At 59.2% G+C, this 26,962-nt stretch overlaps 1 protein-coding gene across 1 annotated transcript; it reads left to right on the top strand.

Annotated features, from left to right (window-relative positions):
• On the top strand, positions 1 to 25,283 carry ZBTB32 (zinc finger and BTB domain containing 32). Its single transcript, XM_043535140.1, has 6 exons — positions 1 to 111; positions 4,478 to 5,820; positions 20,980 to 21,071; positions 21,819 to 21,905; positions 22,450 to 22,617; positions 23,277 to 25,283. The coding sequence occupies exons 2-6, from the start codon at positions 4,550 to 4,552 to the stop codon at positions 23,513 to 23,515; spliced, it is 1,857 nt and encodes a 618-aa protein (XP_043391075.1). The 5' UTR covers positions 1 to 111; positions 4,478 to 4,549; the 3' UTR covers positions 23,516 to 25,283.
• The last annotated feature ends 1,679 nt before the right edge of the window (positions 25,284 to 26,962 follow it).

Below are 26,962 nucleotides of genomic sequence, written 5' to 3' on the forward strand. Positions count from 1 at the left end.
CCCATCGATGGGACCCAAGACCTTGACACCTGATTGACAGGGACTGTCAGTGGAAGAGACGTCTGCTGCGGGTGAAGGATGGACGGGGCTGGCTCGGTGCTCCTGGGCAGGGTGAGTGGCAGGGCTTTGGCTCTGGGGAGGGGAGGGGAGGGGGAGGAACCTCGGGACAATCCCCCAGGGAGGCGGCTGCCCGTTTCCACAGCACCTTGCATTTTCTCTTCCCTCCTCTCTAGGTTCTGTGCACGTCTGTTTCCTCGTGTCACGGCACAGGATGTCCCACGCTCGCCACCCTCTCCACCGCGGTGTGCGTAACCCTTTCCAACCAAGGCAGCCCCTCTAGGGCCCGGGGTGGGGGGGAACCTGGGCACTGGGGACAGCAGCAATGCAAGTTGCCAGCCCCTGCCGCCGTGTCCCCAGGGAGACCCCCTAGCTGGTCCCCGCTCAGCCCCAGCTGCTGAGGGAGCTGAGAAAGTGACAACTCATTTCTCCCAGGTCTGCGACTGCTTGTGGGTTATGCCACCAATGCAGGGGTCTGCACTGGGGTGGATCAGGGCCAGCGCCCCCTAGACGCGAAAGGCCCGATGTTCCATTCTCCACCCCCTAAGCCAGCCAGTCTCCTGCCCTGGGACTGGATTGGGGCCAGTATCCCTGAAATGGGACAGGCCCCTGCCCTATTCCCTGCCCCCCTTAGCCAGCCCCTCATGTTTTCACAGCAACTGGGTCCCTGCGGATGGTCTCTACCCCCCTCACCTTCCTCATTCCCCAGTCCGGCTGCCCTGTGCCCTCTGGCTTCCAGCTGTCAGCAAATCCATAGGGCGTCCTGCCGGCAGGGAGAGGAAATCGGGGCAGGACCCCCTGTGGAATTAACCCGACTGGTGTACTTAACTCACTGAGGCCCCCACCCCCCGCATCACCCAGATGCCAGCCGTGGGTCCCGATTGCAGCCCTCCATCGGTGTGTGCCCTGCGCCGGCACCCTCCTCTGCTAGCCCTGAGCCTTCCAGTCACTTACTCCTGGCCTGGCTGGGCCGTGGCTACTGGGCTCGCTTTAAAATGCCCCCCGATTCCTGTCCCCTCCCATGGGCCACGCTGGGGTTACCCCCCTCCCAGGGAGCTTTGTTAAATAGATAGCCATTGTCAAGTTCAGGGTCCCTCTCCCGGCTGCAGTGTCATTATGGGGAGGATTCTCCTCTCCCCCAGCCCCTCACCTGGGAGCCCTAGCCACGGCCCTGGGCCCCATTGTGCCAGGCGCTGGACAGGCCAAACGGAAAGCCAATCCCTGCCCCAAGGCTGGTTCTAGGGGTCCCGAATGAACCGGGTGCGCAGCCCGTTTCCTGTCTGGTCCCAAGACACCAGCTCAGGGAGTCCCAGGCTGGATTAAGGAGGAGACTCAGCCCCACTGACCCCTGGGAGCTGCTCCCCATTTACGCCAGCGTGGGAAGGGAATGGGCAGTAATCTGGCCCCGTCACTCCTCAAGGGTGCTGCCCTGGACCAGCCATGGGCCCAGCCAAACTACATCTCCCATCCCTGCTCAGATCACTGGTCCATCAAGGCCAGTAATGAAGATTCTCTGTAGCTCCACTGATGTGCATGTGTCATGTGTCCTATATTGCTGATTCCCAAGGGGGATTCTTCCAGGCTAATGATGCTCATGGCAGGGCTCTGGGATCTACCCCCTGCCATCCCCTTCTGAGTGCCCATGGACTAGTTGCAGTCTCCTTCTGCCCCTTGTTTACTAGGATGCTGGGAAAAGGGGAGGGATTTTTGTACCCGCACAATCAGGAATTTACTGAGCTGGCAGCTGCCACAATTGCTGACAGATGCCGTGCAGGGGCCACATGGCCAGGAAACTGGCGCTCCCGAAGGTGCCCTGGAACATGGGGGAATCTGGGGGAAATGAGGGGCGCTGCCCTCTTTCCCTGGTGCTTTCTGGTGATGGCTGGAGCTGGTATTTGGGGGGTCCTTGTTGCTTCGACACTGGAAATAGGCCTGGGTTCCCCCAGCCCTGCCCTATTTTTGCCTGGCAATCTCTGCAGAGGATGGGACATGCATGCCCTATGAAGAGAAGTTTTTAGAGTGTTTTGCTCCCAACGGTTTTGCAAGTGTCTGAGTTGAGGGGGAGAGGGGGGGCTGTGGGCTTTGGTTCTTTGTTGTTGTTTTTTTTAAAATTAATAATAACCAGAACATGAGAACTCACCCCACCTGGGCCCGATTCCTAGCTTTGCCATGGAGTTCCTGAGGGAACTTTGGGATGTCACCCAGGCTGTCTGGGCCTCAGTTTCCTCGTGGAGTGCATAACCCTCTTTTTGTCTGCGTTGTCAATCTGAATCGTAAGCTCTTCAGTGGAGGGAATCACTAGCTATATACCTGCAGCGCCTGGCATAACTGGGGGGCCCTGATCTCAGTTGGGGTCTGGGCAGCACCCGGCACAATTGGAAGTGGGGGGAGGGAGGTCCTCATCTTGGTCGGGGCCTATGCAGCACCCGGCACAATCGAGGGGGTGAGGGGGTCCCGATCTCAGTGGAGGCCTCTGGGTTTTCGGCCGGCCGAGGAGGGCCACCCTGCTGCAGTGACTTAGAAGCAGTTTGATGGGGCTAGAAGCGTCCATCCGAACTCGGTCAGAACCCTCGGCCTCCGCAGAGTGTCCCTGCGAGAACAGCAGAGGGCAGGAGGCGCCCACACAAACCCAGGCATAGGGTGTGGGTGGAGCTGGCCACCGGTGTCCCCATAAAGTGCGGTGCCCATTATAGCTTTGCCCTGGAACGGCCCCATCTCACTCCCTTCTGCCCTGTCCCCTGCCCTGTCTGGGGTGCATGTTTGGCCACTGCTTCTGAAAAGGGGCTAGTGCTTTTCGGTGCTGATGCCTGACACCCCAAAGGGGGTCCTGTGTCCAGGAAGCACCAGGCTCCCTGCACAAAAAATCAGGGGGCTCGTTAAGACATCTGGGCACCTGGAAACCTTGGATCAAATTTCAGGGGACTGTGGGAGAAGAGTAGCTCAGGGCATCTTTTAAAAAGCGTCTGTGTGGGGGCCAAAACTCCTGGGTTCTCCCCCTGGCACGGGCAGGGGAGTGGGGTTTAGTGGTTAGAGCGGGGGGGCTGGGAGCCAGGACTCCTGGGTTCTCTCCCCGGCACTGGGAGGGGAGTGGGGCCCAGTGCTTGCTCTGTATGTACAATGCTGCACTGAGCGCTCACCACTGCACACAGGAGTTTAAGGGGAGCTCTCCCCGGGCGGGGTACTGGGGGGGCTCAGGATGCACTGGACGGGGGAGGGAATCCCTGTGCTCGCTCCCAGTCAACCCCCAATCTGGAGGGCCCCGCTCCCCCCAGCACTCTCTGGCGGGGCCGTCTCTTTCATGTGCCGAACCTGCACTAGCCTCGCTGCCTTTGTTGTGGGAGCAGAGCCAGAGGGTGGGGGGAGACAGACACTTTCTCATGCACTCGAGAGACCTGGGTGCTCACCCCCCCCGCCCCCGTCTCCCATCCAGCTTCCTGCCTCGCAGACAACAAAGCGAAAACCCCAAACCCCACAGCACTGCGCTGTGGAGGCCCTGCCCCCATGGTCCGAGCTCACCGCCCCCCCCAGCCAGCTCAGGCCCTGCCCCCCCGAGCCGGCCCAAATTCTGCTCCCCTGCGAGATGAGCTTACAGCTGGCCTAGGCCCTGCTCCCCACAGGCCGGGCTCACAGCCCCCAGAGCCGGCCCAGGCCCTGCCCCCCACGAGCCGGGCTCACGGCTCCCGCAACTGGCCCAAGCCCTGCCTCCCCACGAGATGGGCTCATGGCTCCCCGAGCGGGCCCAGGCCCCACCCCCCGTGGGACAGGCTCACAGCCCTGCCTGACTCCCACAGCTGGCCCAGGCCCACACACATGCCCCCACTGAGATCCTGCTCCTGCCAACCTCTCCTTCCCATCTGCCCCTCTGCTCTCCGCTCCCGCCATTCCCTCCCCCAACACACTGTTCCCAAATCCCCACTCCTGCCCGTCCCCCATCTACACACCAATGCCCCCAACTCCTGCAAGGCCACCACCTCTTCCACGCAACCCCCAGCAACCCTCTGCCCTCCCCCACAACCGTCCCCCTCCATGCACCCCTCCTGCCAGCCCCTTCCCCCAGGCACAGTCCCACCCAGGGCTGGCAAGATGGGAGCGGAACGAGGGACAACTGTAGCCCCCAAATGTCTGTGTAACTAAAGTGAAATGGGAGGAAGTGGGGGTCCAAATTCCTCTCAACAGGCATGTTCCCGCCATCCCTGAGCATTGGGTCTGTGACCCCGGTGGCCATCTTGTGCAGTCCTCCCCCATCCTGTCCCACGCACACTCCTGCCATCCCTGAGTGTTGGGTCTGTGACCCTGGTGGCCATTTTGTGCAGTCCCCCTGCCCCCCACGCTCCTGCCATCCCTGAGCGTCGGGTCTGAGAGCCCGGCAGCCATCTTGCGCAGCCCACCCCTACTGATGATCTCCTTCTCTTGTCCCCAGGAGGAAGAGCCCCGTGGCTGATGGAGGAGCAGACCCCTGACCGGCAGCGCCCCTGAGCCCCGCAGCAGGGAGATGGCGCGGCGGGTCAGGCTGCACAGCCCCTCACACCCAGACCTGCTGCTGCACCGGGCCGGTGAGCTGAGGCATGCACAGGCCCTGTGTGATGTTTTGGTGCGTGTGGGCCAGCGGGACTTCCCGGCCCACAGCTTGGTGCTGGCCTGCGCCAGCCGCACCCTGGCCCGGCTCCTCCTGCTGCAGGGCCCCAGCAAGCTCTGCAGTTTGGACTTCCTTGCACCTGCCACCTTCAAGCACGCCCTGGACTTCGCCTACACTGGCAGCCTTGAGGTGGCACCTGAGGAGCTCACCAGCCTCCTGGCCACTGCCCGGGACCTGGAGATGGAGGAGCTGGAGCAGGCTTGCCTCAGGGCACTGGGGACTGGAGGCCCCGATGGGACTGGCATTGGCGACATGGCTGGTGGCCATGATTCAATTGGCGTTGGCGACAGGACTGGTGGCCGTGATGGAGTTGCCATTGGTGACAGCATTGGTGGCCATGATGGAATTGGCGTTGGCGACAGGACTGGTGGCCATGATGAGGTTGCCACTGGCGACAGGACTGGTGGCTATGATGGAGTTGCCATTGGTGACAGGTCTGGTGACCCTGACGAAGTGGGCGTTTGCGACAGGACTGGTGGCCATGATGGAGTTAGCATTGGCGATTGGGCTGGTAGCCATGACAGGGTTGCCATTGGCAACGGGGATGGTGGCCATGATAGAGTTGTCAATGGCGACAGGGCTGGCAGCCATGACGGGATTGGCGCCCAAGACACAAGGAAGGAGACAGTGGCTGGGATGTCCCAGATGAAGTCTGTGGTCGCCAGCCCTGTTGGCAAGACTGTAGCACCAGGCAACCACAACCTAGTTTTATTGGCCGATGGGCCCTGCCTGGCCCTGGCTAGGCCAGACAGTAAGGGGAGCCAAATCCAAGATGGCAGCTTGGCACCCAGTTGGGTCTTGTTTGAACAGTCCTCCCTCAAGCCGCGGGAAAGTGTCATCACGGCCCGGCCACAGCCTCAGGAGCGCCGCGCCCATCCCTGGCCGCCAGAGGCGCTCTGGGGGCCAGAGGGGGTGGTTGCTGGCTACCAGCCCTGCCCGCCATTGCTCAGCTACCAGCTGCGGTCACTGCCTTCGCCCTTGGGTGACCTGGGGCCCGGGCACATGGCCCTCTCGGCGTCCGTGGGTTTCCATGGCTACATCCGACCCTTCCCCTGCGGGCTGGAGACGGGGAAGCCGGGCGCCCCCATTGGGATCACGGGCAGAGAGAAGCAACTGGAAGACCAGAGGTGAGCGAGGTGGGGGTGGGAGAGAAGCCATAGGTGGTGGGAGTGGGTTGTGGGAGGCTGGGAGCAGGACTCCTGGGTTCTATCCCTGTCCTTGGGAGGGGAGTGGGGCCTAGTGGTTAGAGCAGGGGGGCTGAGAGCCAGGGCTGATGATTCAGGCCATGAGGTTGCTGCCCTCCCCTCCCCCCGTGGCTCCGGGGCACACTGGCTCTCGCCCGCAGCTCCTGTTCCATGGGAACTGGCCTCGTCACTTGTTTCCTGCCTGGTCTCCTTGAGGCACCCTCCCCCTGAAGGCAGGCATGGCAGGCGCTGTTGCAGCTCTGAGCAGGGCACGAGGGGCAGGCACCTTGCTGAGCACCGCTGACCTTTTGTACCCGTGGCCGGAAGCCGCTCGCCTCCTGCACCAGGCCATCTGGATTAACCCTGGGGTAGGGGCACTGCAGCCCCGGGGAGCTGAGGGGAGGGAAAGCATTGTCCATGAGGGAGCTCCCGGGTACCCCAGCCCTGGCCTGGCGCTGTGGGGGGAAATCCCCCTATCTCTCTGGTTTGCAGTTATGCCGGTCATGGCTCAGGGCCCCCCGCTCCCTCAGTGACACACAGATCCTGAGCCCAGCAGGTTGCTGCCCCAGAGAGCGGAGGAGCCTGAGATGAAACGGTCCCCACAGGAGGGGGTGGGCGGGTGACTCGCCAGTGGGGTTTCCCCCAGCCGGCCCCACACCCACATGCCCGACTTCAAAGGGCTGAGTTGTTCCTAGATGACACATTCTTCCCCCCCGCGACCCAAGAGCCGTTCACATTTTCCTCTCGGCAAATTACCTTAATTCAGAGGGTGGAGAAGTGAAGGGGTATCAGGGGGCTGTAGGGGTGGATTGGGGTACAGCAGATGTACGAGTGGATCTAGGTGGGGGGAAGTGGGGATATGAGGTTTAGGAGTGGATTGGGGGAGGGGGCTATGGGGTGTAGGGGTGGATCTGGGTGGCCGGGAGCTATGGGGTGTAGGGTTGGATCGGGAGGGCAGGGGGCTACTGTAGGGGCGTATCTGGGAGTAGCATGGGGACATGGGGTATAGGATTGGTTTGCGGAGCAGGGGGGATAAGGGGTTTAGTGGTGGATCGGGGCAGGGGGCTATGGGGTGTAGGGGTGGATCTGGGTGGGGGCAGGGAGGGCTATAGAGTATAGGGGTAGATCTGGGTGTGGGATATGGGGTGTAGGGGTGGATCTGGGAGGAGCAGGAGGGATATGGAGTGTAGGGGTGGATCGAGGTGGGGGCAGTGAGGGATATGGGGTGTAGGGGTGGATTGTGGGCAGGGGGACTATTGTTGTAGGGGTGGATTGGTGGGCAGGGGGCTATGGGGTATGGGGTGGATGTCGGGGTACATACATGGGCTGGACATTGGGCAGCCCCAGTTCTCAGCCTCCTAGACCCAGAGACTGTAAGGTCAGAAGGGCCCATTGTGATCATGCTCTACCCTCCCGTGCTTCACCCCCAGAGCCTCGCCCTCCCATCCGCCTGTACCGACCCACAGCCTCTGGCTGAGCAGCTGCCGTGGTTTGAAGACTTGAACCTTTCACCCTCATGTGGGGTGCGCTGGGGGCCGGGGATCGTGTGGCGGCTCTTTCCTGTTCCCCGCCGTGGGGCAGGATGTGTGTACATTGCACACAGGGTACTGTGCGCCCTTCCCCTGCCCAGCCGTGCCCCTCACCATGGGACCAGCTCCCTCGCCCCGCACAGCGGCCCAGCCTGCACCCTTGGCACTCGGGCCAGGTCCCAAAGCTTTCTGGGCTGAATGGGTCTGGCTTCAGTTTCCAGCCTTCCATGGGGCAGATCTTCCTCTTGTGACCCAGTTATTAACAAGCCATGCCCCTGTCAGCATGCACAGACTGCAGCCAAGTCGCCCCTCAACCTGGCCTGTGTCCAGCTAAATTGATCCTGTGCCTGGAGTATCTCCTCTCAGGACCCCTCTCCAATTTATCCACATCCCTTCTGAAAGGGGGGCTCCAGGACTGGCCACAGGGTCCCAGCTGCACTCACACCACGGCCAAGTACAGAGGTCAAATAACCTCTGGGCTTCTCCAGATTCCCTTGTTTATAGACGCCGGGGTCGCCTCTTTTGGAGCTAAAAGAAAAGGAGTACTTGTGACACCTTAGAGACTAACAAATTTATTTGAACATAAGCTTTCATGAGCTACAGCTCACTTCATCGGATGTACTCCTTTTCTTTTTGTGGATACAGACTAACACGGCTGCTACTCTGAAACCTGTCTTTTGGAGCTGTCCCCCATCAACATTCTGCGGTCCCAGGTGGATACATTGACATTTAGCTGTATTAAAATGCAAAGTGTTTGCTTGTGCCCTGTTTACCAAGCCACCCTGATCTCCTTGAATCGGTGACATGCCCTCTTCAGTATTTCCCATTCGTCCAATTTTTGTATCATGGGACAGTTTATCAGGGATGATTTTATGTTTTCTTCCAGGTCATTGTTAAAGATGTTAAATAGTGCAGGGCGAAGAGCATTTAGGATTCTTTTTTGTTCCCAATATACTTCAAAAACTACTTCTCATTGTCCTTCTCTCTGCTGGCCACAGATTGCATCTGGCATCCTTTTGCTTCCCTTAACCAGTTTCTACAATTCCAAGCTTCTGAGTGATAGTCATTGCTCTCCATTCCCCCATTTTCCAATTTGCTATTTATTCCCTTTTTGTGTTTTAGAGCCACCTGCACTTCCCCTGTAAGCCAGGTTGGTTTCAGATCCGGCATGGCCGTTCTCCAGCTTGGCTTTCCTGGCACCTAGTAAAAGTGTTCTCAAACAATTCCTAAGGGTCACTCACATTTTTCTGCTGAAATCCTGTCTCCGAGATAAGATTTGTTGGTGCTTGGAGCCCCCTAGTGCCCAGCTGGGGATGGGCACCGCATTGCTCAGCCCTAGGCTCAGAGCTGGGCACCAGCCGGGGTTGTGGGAGTGTCACGGATGTGCAGAATTGGGGCTGTGCCCCCAGCTTTGGAAGAGTTCCTTGGTGGAGACCCTGTGATGTGCCAGACCCCCCAAGTGGCTCACGTCGTTCTGCCACGTGGCCTCAGCACCTCTAGGCTGCACCTCGGGCCCTTCTGCTTCACTCTGTTCAGCATGGCCAACGGAGCCTGACTCGCTGGAGGGCCTTGTCCACTCTGCAGGACTGATGCCAGCTCCTGTGCCCCCACCATGCACCTTCCCTGTTCTGGGGTCTCTGCCCAGCTCTCCTGCGGTGAGGCAGGGAAATCCTAGCTCCTCTGGGTTGTGGGCTGGCCAGGGACTACGTCCTGGTGACCAGTTTTGCAGCTGTCTTCTCCAATTGCCCATTGACATGGGTTCAGTGAGTTTGTTTTCATGACCTCGTTAACAACCCCATCGCACCTTGGCCAGCCAGGTGACATTTATAGCTTTGTCTCCCAGCCTGCCCTGAGAGCAAAAACAGACCTTTACCCCACACCGGGCAGCCATGGATAGGGGAAACTGAGGCACCTATTGGGGTCATAAATATATTATGAAAATTGCCACATTGTCACAGGGGAATGCTCCCCACATCTCTTCTTCTGCTGAGTGGTGCCCCCAGCCCGGCAATCCCCCAGGGTTTGGCTGCCACAGTGTTGCATGTCTAGCAGGCATGTGTGGGGCCTGCATTACCCAGACAGGCAGGAATGGGTGCCTCTCAGCCCTGGCCTCCGGGGCTCCTGCTACCTGCATCCACCAAAACCGGCTGCAGCAAGGGTTCTAGAGCACCAGCAAGCCAAGGATGTAGAGGGCCAGGCAGCAGGGTGCAGGCAGCCTGGGTGTGGTGTGGAACATGGCGAGGTGGGGTTCTAGAGCATGCAGGAACAGCAGGGTTGCATTCTAGAGCACCACACAACTGGAGACTGTTCTACAGTAGACACAGGAGCGACTGGGTTCTAGATTGCTTCAGCATGTTGATGTCCCCGTTCTGGAGGAAAATGCATGGCTAGGTGGTTTTCTCGAGTCACTCTGATCATCTGCTGTGAGGTTCTAGAGTGTTCCCTGGTGGTATTGACAGGTGGGTTCTCATGTGGATGGGGGCAGGAGGTGTTGCCACATTCTAGAGCGATACATGCAGCCAAGTTCTAGAAGTGTGGGTAGTTACTAGCTTCACTCTAGAGTAAGAATTGGAGGTGCCTAGGTTCTGGAATGGTGTGTACCAGGCGCGGCCAGGTTCTGTGGCATATGTTGAGGGCAGCTGGGTTCCATATCATTTGATGGGGGCTGCAAGATTCTAGGGGGATGGGGATTTGCAGGGTGAACTGTGGGGGGGAGGCTGCCGGCTTCTAGGCAGATGGGGACCTGCAGGCTGAACTGTGTGGGGCTGCTAGGTTCTAGGGGGATGGAATCTCCAGGGTGAACTGTGGGGGGATGCCGGTTTCTAGGGGGATGGGGAAGTGCAGTGTGAAATGTGGGGGAATGCTGAGTTCTAGGGGGATGGGATCTGCAGGATGAAATATGGGGGGCTGCTGGGTTCTAGGGGAATGGGTTCCAGTGCGATGGGATCTACAGTGTGAACTGTGGGGGTGTCATGGACTCACAGGTCGTGCCCACTCTTGGCCCCATACAATCCCTGGGAGGAACCCCCTTCAGGACAACAGCCCTTCTTGGGGGTCCACTCTCTCTCTGGGGTTAAGCCCCTCTGCCACCTGGAATCGCACCTCTCTGAGCCTTAGCACACCTGTCTCTCGCCCATGGGCTCCCTCAGCGAGTCCACTCGCTCTGGATGCCCAGGACCCCCCACTCCCAGAGGGAATAATGCAACCCTACCCTCTAGACCAGAGCGACTTCCAGCTAACATAAAACAGGAGGGTTTATTGAGCGTCTGAACACAGCACAGGAAACTCTCTGGGCTTCAGGCCTGGCCTCCCTCAGCACAGCTCATCTAAGTCTCCCCTGCATCCAGGTGGGCTCTGCCTGCTCTCTCTCTCCAGTCCAGAGACCCTGCGCTTTCCAGCTGGCATCCGATATCTCTGGCTCCAACAGCTCCTCCCCTGTCCTTTGTCTTCTGTCCCTGGTAAACAGGTAACTGGGGCCCTCTCTCTTCAGTCCTTTGTTCCCCTCTGACTCCAACTGGCTGGTCAGGTCACCGGGGTCCTCTCTCCTCAGCCCTTTGTCCTCCCACTGGCCAGAACCAGCTGACTGCCAAGCTGGGGTGGGCCTCTTAGTCAGCAGGTCACCACTTGTTAGGGTTCCCCATCTCCAGGTCGTTGTCTAGGGGTCCCAGCTGCGAGGTGAGGGCACACCTGGTCCTCTGCAACAATAAACCCTCTCCCACCACCTTGTTAAACATGCAGCACACAGGGAAACTGAGGCGCGCACATGCTATTCATGTAAAACACTACAAAAACCCCCAACTTCCTCACAGGGGGGCTCCCGGGTTCCAGGGGGATGGCATCTGCAGGGTGAACTGTGGGGGCTTCTGGGTTCTGGGGGGATGGGGACCTCCAGGGTGCACTATTGGTGGCTGCTTTGTTCTAGGAGATTGGGATCTGCAGGGTGAAATGTAGGGTGGGGGGGTTCCTGGGTTCTAGGGGGATGGAATCTCAAGGGTGTACTGTGGAGGGCTGCTGAATTCTAGGGGGATGGGATCTGCAGGGTGAACTGTGGGGGGCTGCCAGATATTAGGAGGACGGAGACCTGCAGTGTGAACTGTGGGTGCCTCTTGATTCTAGGGGGATGGGAACTGCAGGGTGAACTGTCATGGGCTGGGGTTTTCTGGGGGGATGGGGACCTGCAAGGTGAACTGTGGGGAGCCACTGACTTCTTGGCGGATGGGGACCTGCAGGGTGAACTGTGGGCAGCTGCCAGGTTTAAGGGGGACAGAATTTGCTGGGTGAACTGTGGAGGGTTGCTGGGGTCTAGGGGGATGGGATCTGTAGGGTGAACTATGGGGTGTAACAAAGCGGCCTTTGGCGGGACACACTGAGAGTATTAATTCAGGACAAATTGCTTAGAGCAGGGCAGTCACAGCCGAAGGCTGGGGTTCCTTCACTACTAAGGCACACCAAACCAGCCAAACAGAGAGGACTTTGGTTTTACCCCACTGGCTAACCAGAAGTCATACAAGCAATTCCCTCAGCCACTCCAGTTTCCCAGTATCACCATAAGCGCCACTCCTTATGGGGATGAATGGTTATGAAAATCAATACCCCAGGAAAAGAAAAAAAGGTTCTCCCGATCCCAAAGGACCAAGCCCCAGACCCTGGTCAATATACCCGTTAGATTTTACCCACAAATCATGCTGTTGCCAATCCTTTAGAATCTAAAATCTAAAAGGTTTATTCCTAAAAAGAAAGAAATATAGATGAGTTAAAATTGGTTAAATGGAATCAATTACACACAGTAATGGCAAAGTTCTTGGTTCAGGCTTGTAGCAGTGATAGAATAATCTGCAGGTTCATATCAAGTCTCTGGAGAACATCCCCAGCTGGGATGGGTCATTCAGTCCTTTGTTCAGAGCTTCAGTTTGTAGCACAGTTCCTCCAGAGGTCAGAAGCAGGATTGAAGAAAAGATGGAGGGGTTTCCAGAGCATTTTATATTCTCTGCCATGTGGAAGGAAACCTCTTTGTTCTTACTGTGGAAAATCACAGCAGCAAGATGGAGTTTAGAGTCACATGGGCAAGTCACATGTCCATGCACGACTCAGTTTGCAGGTGGCAGCCATTGCTCACATGCTACCTTGAATGTTCCCAGGAAGGCTCCTCAGATGTGGATTAGAGTCTTCCAAAGTCCATTGTCAGTTAAGTGTTTCTTGATTGGGCACTTACTCAGAATAGTCCTTTCTCAAGAAGCTGACCAAAGGCTTGACTGATGCTACTTAGAATCAAACACATTGAGAAATAAGTACATAGCCAATATTCATAACTTCAAATACAAAAATGATACACACATACAGACAGCATAATCATAACCAGCAAATTACAACCTTTTCATAGACATCTTACGTGACCTCCTTTGTATGAGATTTGGTGCAAGTATAGGACCTTGGTTGCAACAATGATCTATATGGTCACAGTTCATGTCAATAATGTCACATCGGGGCTGCTGGGTTCTAGGGGGTTGAGGATCTGTAGGCAGAACTGTGGGGGGCTGCCGGGTTCCAGGGGAACTGCAGGATAAAGTATGGAGGGCTGCTGGATTTTAGGGGGATGAGATCTGCAAGGTGAACTGTGGAGGGCTGCTGGAATCCAGGGGGATGGGATCTGCAGGGTGAACTGTGGGTTCTGTTTGGTTCTAGGGGGATGGGAACTACAGGGTGAACTATGGGGGGCTGTCGGGTTCTAGGGGGATGGGACCTGCAGGGTGAACTGTGGTGGCTGTCGGGTTCTAGGGGGATGGGATCTGCAGGGTGAACTGTGGGGGGCTGCTGGGTTCTAGAACAGCAGGCCAACACCCCCAGATGCTGGGGCACAGGCCAGCAGTGCCAGCAGATTCTTGGGCCGGGGGTGTGGGGGAATGGAGACCTGCAGGGGACGGTGCGCAATCGGGTTTTTGATCTGGCGCCCAGCTCCCTCCATGCTGCGAGCTGGGGTTTCCCAGCTCAGGGACATGCCCATGACCCAGGGCAGCTTGCACGTGTATAAACAGCACTGGAGCTTCGGCACAGCTGCCCGCTGGCACGCGCCAGCCATAACCACATGGTCCAGAGTGAGGTGTGGGAGCTCCCAGTGCTGGGCTGGAGCGAGACTGTCGCTTGTGGTTCAGGGCAGCGGTTGCGCTGGGGTGATGGAGGGGGTCCCGGATACACAGGATTGGTGCCGTGCCCCAGCTTTTAACCTGTCCCTTGGATGAACCCATCAGCATCCCAGCCCCCCTTGGGCAGTCCCTGCCCCTAAGTCTGAGGCTTTGCCCCATGTCGGTCCCACCCCAACTTCCCATGCTTAGCCCTGGGCCAGGGTCTCGGGGAGTCCTCTGGCCGTGGGGGGTTTCCATTGTCTTCTCAGCTTGTCCATCACTATGGGTCAGCCTGGGCGTCTGAGCGTGGACACAACCCTTCAGCCCCTGCCGGGGAGCAATGGGACATGCAAGAAACCTGAGGCATGAACTTTGTCACAGAGGGTCAGAGCGGTGGGGAATTGGAGGGCAATGGGGGTTAGAGCGGTAGGAGGGTTAGGGGGTGATGGGGTCTGAGCAATGGGGAGTTGAGGGGCGATGGGGGTCAGAGTGGTCGGGGGACCAGGGAGCGATGGGGTCAGAGCTGTGGAGGGCTGGGGCAATGGGGTCAGAGTGGTGGGGTCCAGGGGTGATGGGGTCAGAGTGGTGGGAGTCCAGGGGGTGGTGGGGGTCAGAGCGGTGGGGGGCTAGGGGGCAATGGAGGTCAGAGCAGTTGGGAGTCAGAGTGGTGGGGGGGTAAGGGACGATGGGAGTGTTACGGCGTAACCGGGGCGATGCTCTGGAACTACTCCGTATCAAGCCAGTCAGGACTCTGGGGGAGCCTCCTCTCTGTGCCCTACACTGTCTCCAGGGCAAGAAGTTTACACAGCTTCCACCTTCTTGGGTCTGACCTCAGAGCATTCAGCATCCCCTTCCACACTGTGTACTTCCTGCAGCAAGTCCGCCCAGGCGGGGCTCCTGGGGAAGCCAAAGGGCCCTGCACCCCAACTCCTCAGTTAGACGTGACTCTCAGCCAGCCGGTAAAACAGAAGGTTTATTAGTCGACAGAAACACAGCGTAGAACAGAACTTGTTAGCACAGAAATCAGTGACTTTCAGCCAAGTCCATCCTGGGGGGAGGGGAGCCCAGAGCCAGGGCTCTGGTTGTCCCCCTGAGCCCCAAGCCAGCTGAGACTGACTCGCTTCCAGCTGCCTGGCCCCTGCCCTGCCCATTGCTCCTCCTCCAGCCTTTGTCTCGCACCTGGGCCAAGAGTTACCTGGTTGCATCCCCCTCCTGGCTCTCAGGTTACGAAGGGGCAACCATAGCATCTATGAAGGCAGCTGGAGCAACCCCTACAAAAGTCGCACCCCCTTATTCCCACCACCTAGACATTGGTGCAATACACAGGGAAACTGAGGCACGCACAGCACTCATGCAAAACAGTAAGACTCACATACATCATAACATAGGTGCCGACTCCGTGGGTGCTGCGGGGCTGGAGCACTCACGGTGAAAAATTAGCGGGTACTCTGCACCCACCAGCAGCCAAGCTCCCCCCGCCCCCACTCTGTCCTCGCCTCTTCCTCCCGAGTGTGCTGTGTCCCTGCTCCTCCCCTACCAGCGCTTCCCGCCCTGCTGATTAACAGCTGTTTGGCAGAGCTTAGGACTTTCCGGGAGGGTGGGGGAGGAGTGGGGACATGGTGGGGGGGGAAGGGGCAGTAAAGAAGCGGGGCAGGGGCGGGGACTTGGGGGAAGGGGGTGAAATTGGGGCGGGGAGAAGGTAGGACAGGGACGGGAACAGGGGTGGGGGTCGAGCACCCATGAGGCAGAGGGGAAGTTGGCGCCTATGCATCATAACACTACGTCCCGTCTCCCCGCTTCGAGACTGAACTGAGCGGGGTCACTTTAGCCAGTGACCTGGGGAAATTCAGGCCTCCCTCTCTGGGACAAAGCATCAGCTATAACATTTGTACTCTCCTTAACGTAGACCACCTTCATGTCATAATCCTGGAAGGACAGACTCCACCTCAGGAGCTTGGCATTGGTCCCTCTCATCTGGTGCAGCCATGGCAGGGCGAGTGGTCCCGGTATACAGTGAAGCACCGCCCAACTAGGTCCGTCTGCAGCCTTTTAAGAGCCCACTCCATGGTCAGGCATTCCTTCTTTATGGCTGCATAGCCCTGCTCCCAGAGCAGCAGCTTCCTGCTCAGGTACATGATGGGGTATTTCTCTCCCTTAGCATTGGCCTGCCTCGGCACCACGCCCAGCCCTGTGTCCGTGGCACTGGTGAACACCATAAAGGGCTTGTCAAAGTCTGGGTTTCCCAGCACCAGGCCCTTGACCAGATCCTCCTTCAGTGTGCAGAGAGGCCTCTGGTACTGCCCGGTCCAGACCAGCTTGCCTGGCTTACCTTTCTTGCATAGCTCAGTGATGAGACCTGACACAGAGCTAAAGTGTGGCACAAACCTCTGGTAGTGCCCCGCCATCCCAATAAAAACCTGGGCCTGTTTCTTAGTCTGGGAAGCAGGCCAGTCGCTGATCGCCCCTACCTTGGCCAGCTCCAGCTTCTGGTGGCTGCTCCCCACCTTGTGGCCCAGGTACGACACCTCTGTCATCCCCACCTTGCACGTCCTAGCTTTTACAGTCAGCCCTGCATCCTGGAGGTGACTCAGTCCCCTCTTCACCTGGGACACATGGTCCTCCCAGGTCTGGCTAATGGCACAAATATCATCAATGTACGCTAGGGTAAAATTCTCCATCCCCCTCAGTAACTGATCCACCTGGCGCTGGCACCTCCTTGAGCCCAAAAGGTAGGACCAGGGACTTGTACAGCCCCAAAGGGGTGACAAAAGCAGATTTCAACCTGGCATCTGGATCCAAAGGCACCTGCCAATAGCCTTTGGTGAAATCCCTGGTCATGGGGTACCGAGTTCCCCCACAACTTGTCTAGGATCTCATCAGGCCTAGACATGGGCAGGCACCAGACGTGGTGATGGCACTGACCTTCCGATAGGCCACACAGAATCAGATCGACCCATCTTTCCTGGGGACCAGCACCACGGGAGAGGCCCCAAGGGCTGGCGGATGGCTGGATCACCCCTAAAGCCAGCATGTGTCTGACCTCTCCCTCCAGGGCCTGGGCTGTGTTCCCAGTTACTCTGAATGGGGAACACCTGATGGGAGGGCTGGCTCCAGTCTCCACCCTGTGGTCAGCTCAGTTAGTGATCCCAGGCCGGCTGGAAAACAGCTGTGTGTACGAATGCAGGATCTCTCTGATCTCTGCCTGCTGGGCAGGGGTTAGCTCAGGGGTGGGCAAACTTTCTGGTCCGAGGGCCACATCGAGGTGCGAAACTTTGTGGAGGGCTGGGTAGGGAAGGCTGTGCCCCCCAAACAGCCTGGACCCCGCCCCCTCCCACTTCCTGCCCCCTGACTGCCCCCCTCAGAAACCCCCACCCATCCAACCCCACCCCGCTCTTTGTCCCCTGACTGCCCCCTCCCAGGACCCCTGCCCCTAACCGCCCCCTGCTCCCAGTCCCCGGACTGCCCCGACCCCTATCCACACCCCCGCCCCCTGACTGCCCCCCGGGACCCCACCCCCTATCCAAACCCCCCTACTCCCTGTCCCCTGACTGCCCTGACCCCTATCCACACCCCCGCCCCTAACCTCCCCCCGGGACCCCACCCTCTATCCAACCCCCCGCTCCCCGTCCCCTGACCGCCCCCCCAAACCTTCACCCCATCTAACCTTTCCTGCTCCCTGTCCCCTGACTCCCCCCCGGCATCCCCTGCCCCTTATCCAACCCCTCCCCGCCCCCTTACGGCAGGAGCGGCAGGAGCTCGCAGCCACACCACCGCCCTGCCTGGCAGGAGCGGTGGGCCAGAGCGCTGGCGCGCAGCGTGCTGAGGCTGCGGGGGAGGGGGGACAGCAGGGGAGGGGCTGGGGGCTTCTCTGGCCGGGAGCTCAGAGGCTGGGCAGGACGATCCCGTGGGCTGGATGTGCCCTGTGGGCTGTAGTTGCCCACCTCTGGGTTAGCTGGTCAGAGAGGAATTGATTCCAGTAATGGGCTGGCTCCTGTCTCAGGGAAGAGACCCACCAGGGGATCTTCCCCATTCTCCCACCGGCCACACACGGCCAGTACCAGCCTCTCCCTGTCACAGTACAGCTCCATCATGTTGACCTGGTCCCCTTGGTGGCTGTGAGCCCCGTTGGGCAGTTCCACCACATCGTTCTCCCCATTCAGCTGCTTGATGATCTTGAAGGGCCTGTCTTATGCAGCTTGTGGCTTATTCTTCCTCACCAGGATGAGAACCCTCAGCTGTCCCCGGTGCCATAGGCTGAACGATCCTACCAGACCTGCCTCCCTTGGGCTCTGGCTAGGTTTGCCCTGGCCGCACTCTCAGCGAGCTTTTCCCGGAAAGTCAGTATATGCTCCACCCTGATTCTCCATTGGAGGAGGCCTTCCCCTCCCATTCGTCCTTCATCAAGTCAAGGGCCACCTTCTGAAAAGGCTCCTCTGTGACAGGCATGTGTCTGAAGGCTACTTTACCCTTCTCCCAGGCCTTTTGCACCTCTGGACAAGTCAGCCCTGGTTGGCAGCTGTCCCGCCCTGGCTGTTTCCCCACACTCAGCTGGGGTCTCCGGTCCCCCTGAGCTCTGCTTTGCCTCTGCTGTCCCAGTGAGGGCAGGCAGCAAATGCACGGTGTTTCTCACAGCACCAGAGCCAGTGTGAGCCACCTCCCCGCGCACCCCGGCCTCTGGAGCCAGCTGATCGTCCTATTCCAGCTGAGCAATCAGCTGCGCCTTAGTGAACTTTCCAGTGCGCGGCCCTCTCTCTGCACAGCTCTACAATGTCCTTCTTAAGGAGATGGTTATAGGGCACCTCCACGATGTTCCCAAGTGGTCACGGACTCACAGGCCTGTGCTCTCTCAGCTTCCCATGATCCCTGGGAGGAACCCTTCAGTGCAACAGCCCTTCTCAGGGGTCTACTCTCTCTCGGGGTTAAGCTGTAGGCTCCTCCGCCTCCTAGAACCGCACCTCTCGGAGCCTCCAGCCCGCCTGCCTCTCGCTAATTCCCCTTCGTTTTACTGCTCCCCAGTCACTTACTGCAGGATGCTCTGTCCACGGTGTGCAGTTTATCCCACCTTTACCACCAGTTGTCACAGAGTCACCGGGCGATGCTCTGGAACTACTCCCTATGAAGCCAGTCAGGACTCTGGGAGAGCCTCCTCTCTCTGAGCATACTGTCTCCAGGGCAAGAAGCTTACACAGCAAGGGGGTCAGAGCGGTTGGGGGCTAGGGGGCGATGGGGGTCAGAGCAGTGGGGGGCTGGGGGCAATGGGGTCAGAGCTGTGGGGGACCAGGCGGCGATGGGGGTCAGAGCAGCGGGGAGGCTAGGGGACGATGGGATCAGAGTGGTGGGGGATTAGGGGGCAATGGGGGTCGGAGCAGTGGGGGGCTAGGGGTGATGGAGTCAGAGTGGTGGTGAGCCGGGGGGCAGTGGGGTCAGAGCTGTGGGGGGCCGGGGAGATGGGGTCAGAGCAGTGGTGGGGTCAGGGGGGTTGGGGTCAGAGTGGTGGGGGGCTAGAGTGCAATGGAGTCAGAGGTGTGAGGGGCCGGGGGGTGATGGGGGTAGAGCGGTGGGGTGTCAGGGGGCGATGGGGTCAGAGTCGTTGGGGGCCGGGGGGCGATAGGGTTAGAGCAGTGGGAGGCTGGGGGAAATGGGTGTTTATCTAGAGCCGGGTTTATCTCTGATTCAGCTGCAACCTGCTGGCAGCTAACAACCTGGACAGTTCTCTTCCTGGAAGGCCTTACACCCCCATCCCTTCCTGATGTGGTGTTGCCTCCACTTCTCTGAGCCTCATTTCTGCCTGCCACATTTGAGACTCGCGGTCCTTTGCCTTCTCTTCCACTTCCAGTCTGGCCAGCTCTGGTTTTGTAGCTGCCTCACTCATAGTCATTTTTCTGCTTTCTTGTGCTTATTTCCCCCACCCGAAATAAACAAACAGCAGATAACAGAACGGTGACTTCCTCCTGACCGCTCTTAGCCACTGCACTTAAGACTCACTTAAAATCACAAACATCAGTGCTTAAAGTGTGAACTTCACTTGGGGTAACAAGCCGCACATACACCCTGCTCGCTGCGTCACTGTGATGTTCCCCTCTGGGTTATCCGGACTGGTGATCTGCTAGGTCACTCCAATCCTCGACTGTGGGAGCCAGCCTTACCCTACTCTGCTGTGAGAACCCCCACTGCTGGGCTGTTCGCGCACAGCCTCTGGCATGTAAGCTGCTCCTTGGATTGTGCAACCGAATGACACTAGCCAATATCTCCAGTCCCACACACAACCCTAGGAACCTCCATCTTGTAGTGTCCAGTTATGCCTGCTGGACACTGCAAGCTTATATGAGTTTGTCAATTTAACAAATAAATTGATAGGTACCAGGTTTGTTCTCCCAAGGGGAGTCTCTGTCATGCTTCAAATCAAACATACGGCTTCAGGTAGAATAAACAAACAGATTTATTAACTATAAAGATAGATTTTAAGTGATTATAAGTCAAAGCATAACAAGTCAGATTTGGTCAAATGAAATAAAAGCAAAACTCATTCTAAGCTGATCTTAACACTTTCAGGGCCCTTACAAACTTAGATGCTTCTCACCACAGGCTGGCTGGTTGCTCTTCAGCCAGGCTCTCCCCTTTGATCAGCACTTCAGGTGCTTGGTGGTGGTATCTGTAGATGTAGGTGTAAGAGAGAGAGCATGGCAAAATGTCTCTCCCTTTTATCATATGCTTTTTTCCTCTTGGCTTTGCCCTCCCCCTTAGAGTCAGGTGAGCATTACCTCATCGCAGTCCCAAACTGACCAAAGGAAGGGGGTGACTCCCTCCAGGGTCTAACAGATTCTTTTGTTGCTACCTAGGCCAGCGCCCTTTTGTTCCTCTGAGGCTGGGCTGGGTTTGTCCCATACCTGCCCTGATGAGGTGTGAACTGCCCCTCTGCTCTTGGAGAGTTTTTGCCTGGGCTTGCTTTAAGCCATGAGGATACCTTTTCAGCCTCATAACTATATACATGAAATAATAACCTACAACCTCACTATAACATTACTGTAACAGGTTTCAGAGTAGCAGCCATGTTAGTCTATATTCGCAAAAAGAAAAGGAGGACTTGTGGCACCTTAGAGACTAACAAATTTATTAGAGCATAAGCTTTCGTGAGCTACAGCTCACTTCATTGGATGCAACAATAACTGTAACAATTACTATAACATCCTATAACAACCATGCTCAGTGCATTATGAGCCTTCTGAAGACACGCAACATGACAAACTTTGCATTGGATACCACACAATCATTTTATAAAGATAAACCTGCGGGTGTAGGATGTTGCCCTGAGGTATAGAGCATTACAGGGGCAATGGGGTCAGAGCTATGGGGGACTGGGGGGCGATGGGGGGCTCCGGTTGGAGATTCCACCTGGCCCTATCCTGAGTCCTGTGGGTCACTTGCTGTTTAACCCCTTGTTTTCCTCTGCTCAGGCTGCTGGTGGCTCCGGTCAAGAGTTCGGCGTACGACCTCTGCCCGCAGCAGGGCCCGGACGCCCTGCGCCTCCCACTGCTCTGCCACCCACGTAAGGACCCCCCTGTCCCTCCTGCCCCCACAGCTGTGGCACCCATGTAAAAAGCCCCCAGCCCCCCCACTGTGCCACCCATGTACGCCCCCCACTGTGCCACCCACATATGGACCACCCACCCTACTCCCCTGGCTGTGTCACCCCTGTACGGACCCCCCATCCTGCCCCCCCCGGCTGTGCACCCATGTACGGACCCCCCACCCTACCCCCCACTGTGCCACTCACATAAGGACTCCCCTGCAACCCTGCTGTGCCACTCCTGTACTAACCCCACACCCTGCCCCCACTGTGCCACACAAGTATGTACCCCTCCGCCCTCCCGTGCCATCCATATATGGACCCCCACCCTGCCCCCCCACTCTACCCCCATGTATGGACCCCCCACCATCCACCCCCCTCACTGTGCCACCCAGGTATGGACCCTGCCAACTGCCCCACCCTGCCCTGTCTCCTCCCACTAGCAGCTCCTGGACCCCTGACCCCAACCACCCACTGCCCCATTACCTCCCCCAGCCCTTCCTCCTACCTTGCCCCTCACTGGCTCCACCGGGCCCCTCCAACCTCCCAGCCACCCCACTGCCCTTGTCTCCTGAGTCCTCCAGTCCCACCCCAACTATCCCCTCCCCTCCGAGATCCTTGATCCCATTCCTCATTGCCCCTCCCCCCCCCCGTAACCTGCCCCTGCCCCAGACCCCTCACCCCGTCCACCCCACACCCCAGCTGACAGTCACTTTTTCTCCCCAGGGCCCCACCCGCTCCCCCTCCCATCCTGCCGGGCCCGGCGGAGCTGTGACAAGGACCTGCCGCCCCTGAGCACGGCACCCCCTGAAGGTGAAAGGGGCGGGAGAAGGGAGACCAGGGGGGGCACTGACAGTAGGGGGTCCCTGAGAGGCAGTGTCAGCGTGGGGGTGGATGTTTCAGTTGTTTCAACTGGGCACGTTGTTATTGTTGGGTCACCCAAGGGCAGCAGGGCTGGAAAACCCAGGTTAGATGGCCCATGGGTCTGATTGGGGGGGTGGAGGGTGGGAGCCAGCTGGGCTCACTGTGGAGGGGCTGGTGGGGTGGGCTGGACCCATCTTTGAGCCGTGTCTCTCCTGCTCCTCCCCAGAGCCAGCCGCAGCGGCGTCACCCATGGCGTCACCCATGCTGTACTTGATGTATGGCCTGCGGTGCCCCCCCCGGGCCCAGCCGGCCAGCGCCTGGAGCTATGTCTGCCAGCTGTGTCAGCGGCGGTTCCCCAGCCAGATGGCACTGCGCAGACACAGCCGCAGCCACATGGGTACAGCCTGGGCTGTGAGCGCCCCTGCCCCGCCCCTGTCCAGCTGGCACCCCTCACTCCTGACCTGCAGGACTGACCCCGGTGCCATCCCTGCAGGCCAGCGGCTGTTGGAGCGGGAGTTCTGTGCCCGCGGGTTCCAGGCTGAGGCCAGGCTGCGGGAGTCCCGGCGGGCGCCCCCAGGCGAGAAGCCCTATGAGTGTGGCGAGTGCAGCAAGCGCTTCACCCTCAAGCATCAGATGGAGACGCACTATCGGGTGCACACTGGTGAGTGGGACCTGCCGGCCAGAGCGCCAGTGCCCCCCGCCCCGTGTGGGGTGCCCCTCCTCCATGGGCATCAGCCCCCCCAGTGCCACGTGCCCCTCCCCCATGGGTGTCAGCCCCTCCCCCGTGCCATGTGCCCCTCCCCCAGAGGCGTCAGCCCTCCCCCAGTGTCGTGTGCCCCCCCCACGGGTGTCATTCCCCCCCGTGCCGTATGCCCCTCCCCCACGGGCCTTAGCCCCCCCAGTACGGTGTGCGCCTCCCCCACGGACCTCAGCCCCTGGTGCTCCCTGACTGTGTTGCACCCCTCCTAACTCCTGGGAACCAGGTACATACCTGCCTTGTACCCCTGCAGGCTGAGGTGTCGCTCCCACACCATCACCCCCCAGCCCTCCCCCCACTGGGAGTCGGGGGTGCTCTGGTCCCCCCACCTCCCTGGGTCCTGGGGGGGCAGCCCTACCCCTCCTGCCACCCACCCTGCCATGGCCTTAATCCTGTGCTTCCCCCAGGAAAGTTAGGCTGGATTTGGGGGGAGGGGCGGCGGGCTAGGGCTGGGGGAAGGGCAGGGAGGGCTTTGGGGGAGGGTTCGGGGGGCCAGGGCAGGGGAGAGGGGTGGGAGGGGCTGGGGATACTCTCCCCCTCTCACAGCCCATTGCCCCCTGCAGGCGAGAAGCCGTTCCAGTGCAAGCTCTGCCCCCAGCGCTCCCGTGACTACTCTGCAATGATCAAGCACCTGCGGACCCACGGTGGCGCGGCCCCCTATCGCTGCACCCTGTGCTGCCAGTTCTGCCCCAGCCTAGCTGCTATGCAGAAGCACATGAAGGGCCATTGCCCCGAGGAGCTGCCCTCGGACTGGACGATCGAGACCACCTACCTCTACTCCTCCTCCACCTCCTCCTCCTGAGTCGCCCGCGCTGGTGCAGGCACTGGGGGACTCATGCGTGGCCTGAGGAGGGCGCGGGAACCAGCATCGGTGTGGCAGATGGATCTGTGAAGGTGCATGGCATGGAGAGGGCGCGGGGACCAGCGTCGGCATGGCAGACGGATCTGTGATGGTGCATGGCACGGGGAGGGTGTGGGCACCAGTGTCGGCACGGCAGATGGATCTGTGATGGTGCGTGGCACGGGGAGGGTGCGGGGACCAGCGTCGGCACGGCAGATGGATCTGTGATGGTGCGTGGCACGGGGAGGGCGTGGGCACCAGTGTCGGCACAGCAGATGGATCTGTGATGGTGCGTGGCACGGGGAGGGTGTGGGCACCAGTGTCGGCACGGCAGATGGATCTGTGATGGTGCGTGGCACGGGGAGGGCGCGGGGACCAGCGTCGGCACGGCAGATGGATCTGTGATGGTGCGTGGCACGGGGAGGGCGTGGGCACCAGTGTCGGCACGGCAGATGGATCTGTGATGGTGCGTGGCACGGGGAGGGCGCGGGGACCAGCGTCGGCATGGCAGATGGATCTGAGTTGGTGTGTGGCACGGGGAGGGCGCGGGGACCAGCGTCGGCATGGCAGACAGATCTACGATGGTGCGTGGCACGGGGAGGGTGCGGGGACCAACATCGGCATGGCAGACGGATCTGCGATGGTGCATGGCACAGGGAGAGCGTGGGGACCAGCGTCAGTGTGGCAGACAGATCTGCGATGGTGTGTGGCACGGGGAGGGCGTGGGGTCCAGCATCGGTGTGGCAGCGCCTGGCATGGGGAGTGGGCACCACTGGCCATGGCTGGACCCGCAGAACACAGATCCATGGCTTGCTCCCCTGCCTGTGACACACGGTGCCCTGGGAGCGCCACCCACTAGCTGGGAGTCATGCGTGTGGCATGGGCACCATGGCCAGCCTGCTCCAGAGGGCATGAACCTGCCGCAAGCCAGAGAGCTGAGACTGGAGGGGAGGGATTCTGCCAGTCCCGGGCTGCAATGTCGCAGAGTCACAAGTGGCTGTGGAAAGTCCCACCTTGATTACCGTGGGTCACTCATTACCTGGCAGCGGGGTGGGACTCATTAGCCTGCGGGAATCCAGGCGATGCTAAATGGTCCGGAGCCGAAAGTAGAGAACTGGGAAGTTATCTGTGGTGGGGGTTGGGGGTAAGAACTGGCCCCAGGGCCAGGGACTGGAGAACTGGGGGACGGGGACAAATAGCTGGAGTTCATACGGCACTGCTCCTTCTATCCTGCCCCACACGCCCATTGCTCCCACACCCCCTCTGCCTGCTTTGACTCCCCTGTCCCTGTGGGTGCTGCACAGACCCCTCAGCAAGACTGAGGTCCCCATCGCACTGGGTGCAGCACAGACACCCCGCCGCCTATGAGACCGGGGTTCCCATTGCACTGGGCGCTGCACAGACCACCCCCATCACACCGGGAGCTGCACAAACACTGAGTCAGAGACACTCCCTGCCCCAAAGACTTTCCCTATCTGGACAGGCAGAGTCTCCTATTACACAGCTGGGGAAATCGAAGACCAACAAGCCACAGCAACCAGAGTGCCTCACCTGCCAGCCCTTCACGTTCCGCCCTCAGTCTGGCTTTGCCAGCTGTGTTGCAGTGCCGATGGCCATTGTATGTTGTGTCCCGTCCCTTGCCCCTTTGTGGCAAGGCCCCACAAGCTGTATGTGTGGTGGGGTGGGGGCGGGGATCTCATTTTCTATTAAATGTCTCAGGGATACTGAAGGTCTCTGTTATTTTCTATTGATCACAAAAGTTCTGTCCCGCCCCTGCCTGCAGGACCTTACGTGGCGGCACTTTGGACACGGAAAATTGCATGACTGCAGAGGGTCTCACAAATCCATTCAGAGATCACTTCTCGCCCGCCGGGCAGCAGGGAATGCAGTTGAGAAAGGTGCCCCGCGGGGTCTCTGCTGCTTTTGTCCAGCGCCCCCAGCAGGCGGGTTAAAAGGGGCATTTGTCATTTGCCGTGCGGGACATCTCCAGTAAAATGATCTTCTGCCACTGGGTGCAGGCCCTGCTGCTCCATCCCCCTGCAGTGGGACTCCTCAAGGAGAATCCCCAATAGCCATATGGGGCATGTGACACATGGATCGGTGTGATGCCTGCTGGCTGGACAACTACTGCAAAATCTGGGGCAGAGGGCTGCCCAGCCCAGAACTACATTTCCCACAGTGCATTGCAATATCATGCAGCGCAATGCTTCCTGGGAGTTGTAACCTTTTATCCCCTTCAGCCTATGGGGTGGTTGTGATCAGTGTCTCAGAACTACATTTCTCATGGTGCCCTGGGCTAAGAGTGGGCAGGATGAGCCCAATGTATGCTGGGAGTTGTGGTCTAATTGCCACCCACCCCAGGCACTGTGAGAGGGAACTGCGTATTTAGGACAGCTTTTCCCATGGTACATTGCTGCTGAGCCTGAATGGCTGAGACAGCTGTGTGGAGACAGGGCCTGCTGGGAGCTGACCTCGCACTGCTGCGTGGGGATGGAAAGGGAGCTGGGGCTGCATATCCCAGCATGCACTGCATCTCTCTTGCCTTGGCAATGCCTTCAGGGAGCTGTAGTCCTCTCTTGTTCTAAGTGCCATACAGGACTACAACTCCCACAGTGCATTGCGGAATTGCTGGACACCATTCTCCCTCCTCTCCACCTTGGCAGCTGCAATGCCTGCTGGGAACTGTAGTCCCCCGTATTATTGTCTGGATCGAGTTACTTGGCGCCTCCCTCCCCAGACTCCATGCCCCATGATGCCCTGCGGCTAGTGGGAGCCGCAGTGCCTGCTGGGAGTCATAGTCATTTAATTACATCTAGCTCTTTCATGTGACAGGAAGAGAGGAGCTGGGGCCACCTATGCCAGGCTGCATAGTGTCTCTCCGAGTGCAGCAATGCCTTCAGGGAGGTGAAGTTTTCTGCCCTTCCTGCTGGCCAGAGAGGACTACAACTCCCATGGTGCATTGAAGAACTGCCCTCATCATGGATTTCCATCACCAGGATTCAACGGGGTCTCTCTCTGAGGCTGGGTAGCACCAATGCCTGCTGGGAGCTATTATTCCTTCCATGCTGCGCTCCTCCCTGCCTGGACTCCATCCCCCACGGTGCCCCGCGGCCGGGCCGGGGGGGTGGAGAGCGGAACCGCATTACCTGCTGGGGGCTGTAGTCCCGGCCCTGCTGTGGCCAATGGGCGCCGCCGCCGCCCGGACTCCATCCCCCAGGGGTGCGCCGCAGCTGGGCTGGGCGGGGAGCGAAGCCGCAATGCCTGCTGGGGGCTGTAGTCCCGGCCCCGCTGTGGTCGATCGGCGCCGCCCCTGCTCGGACTCCATCCCCCATGGTGCCCCGCGGCCGGGCCGGGCTGTTATTGCGGCGGCCCCGCCCCCCCGGGCCAGGCCCCCCCCCAGCGGTTAAA

This window comes from Chelonia mydas, chromosome 24 (genome assembly GCF_015237465.2).
Source record: "Chelonia mydas isolate rCheMyd1 chromosome 24, rCheMyd1.pri.v2, whole genome shotgun sequence".
Lineage (NCBI taxonomy): Eukaryota > Metazoa > Chordata > Testudines > Cheloniidae > Chelonia > Chelonia mydas.

Coding starts and splice junctions, on each gene's coding strand:
- ZBTB32 (XM_043535140.1), top strand. CDS start 4,550: ATGGCGCGGCGGGTCAGGCTGCACAGCCCCTCACACCCAGACCTGCTG. Junction 21,072..21,818: donor CCCACTGCTCTGCCACCCAC/GTAAGGACCCCC, acceptor TTTTCTCCCCAG/GGCCCCACCCGCTCCCCCTC. Junction 21,906..22,449: donor GAGCACGGCACCCCCTGAAG/GTGAAAGGGGCG, acceptor CCATCCCTGCAG/GCCAGCGGCTGTTGGAGCGG.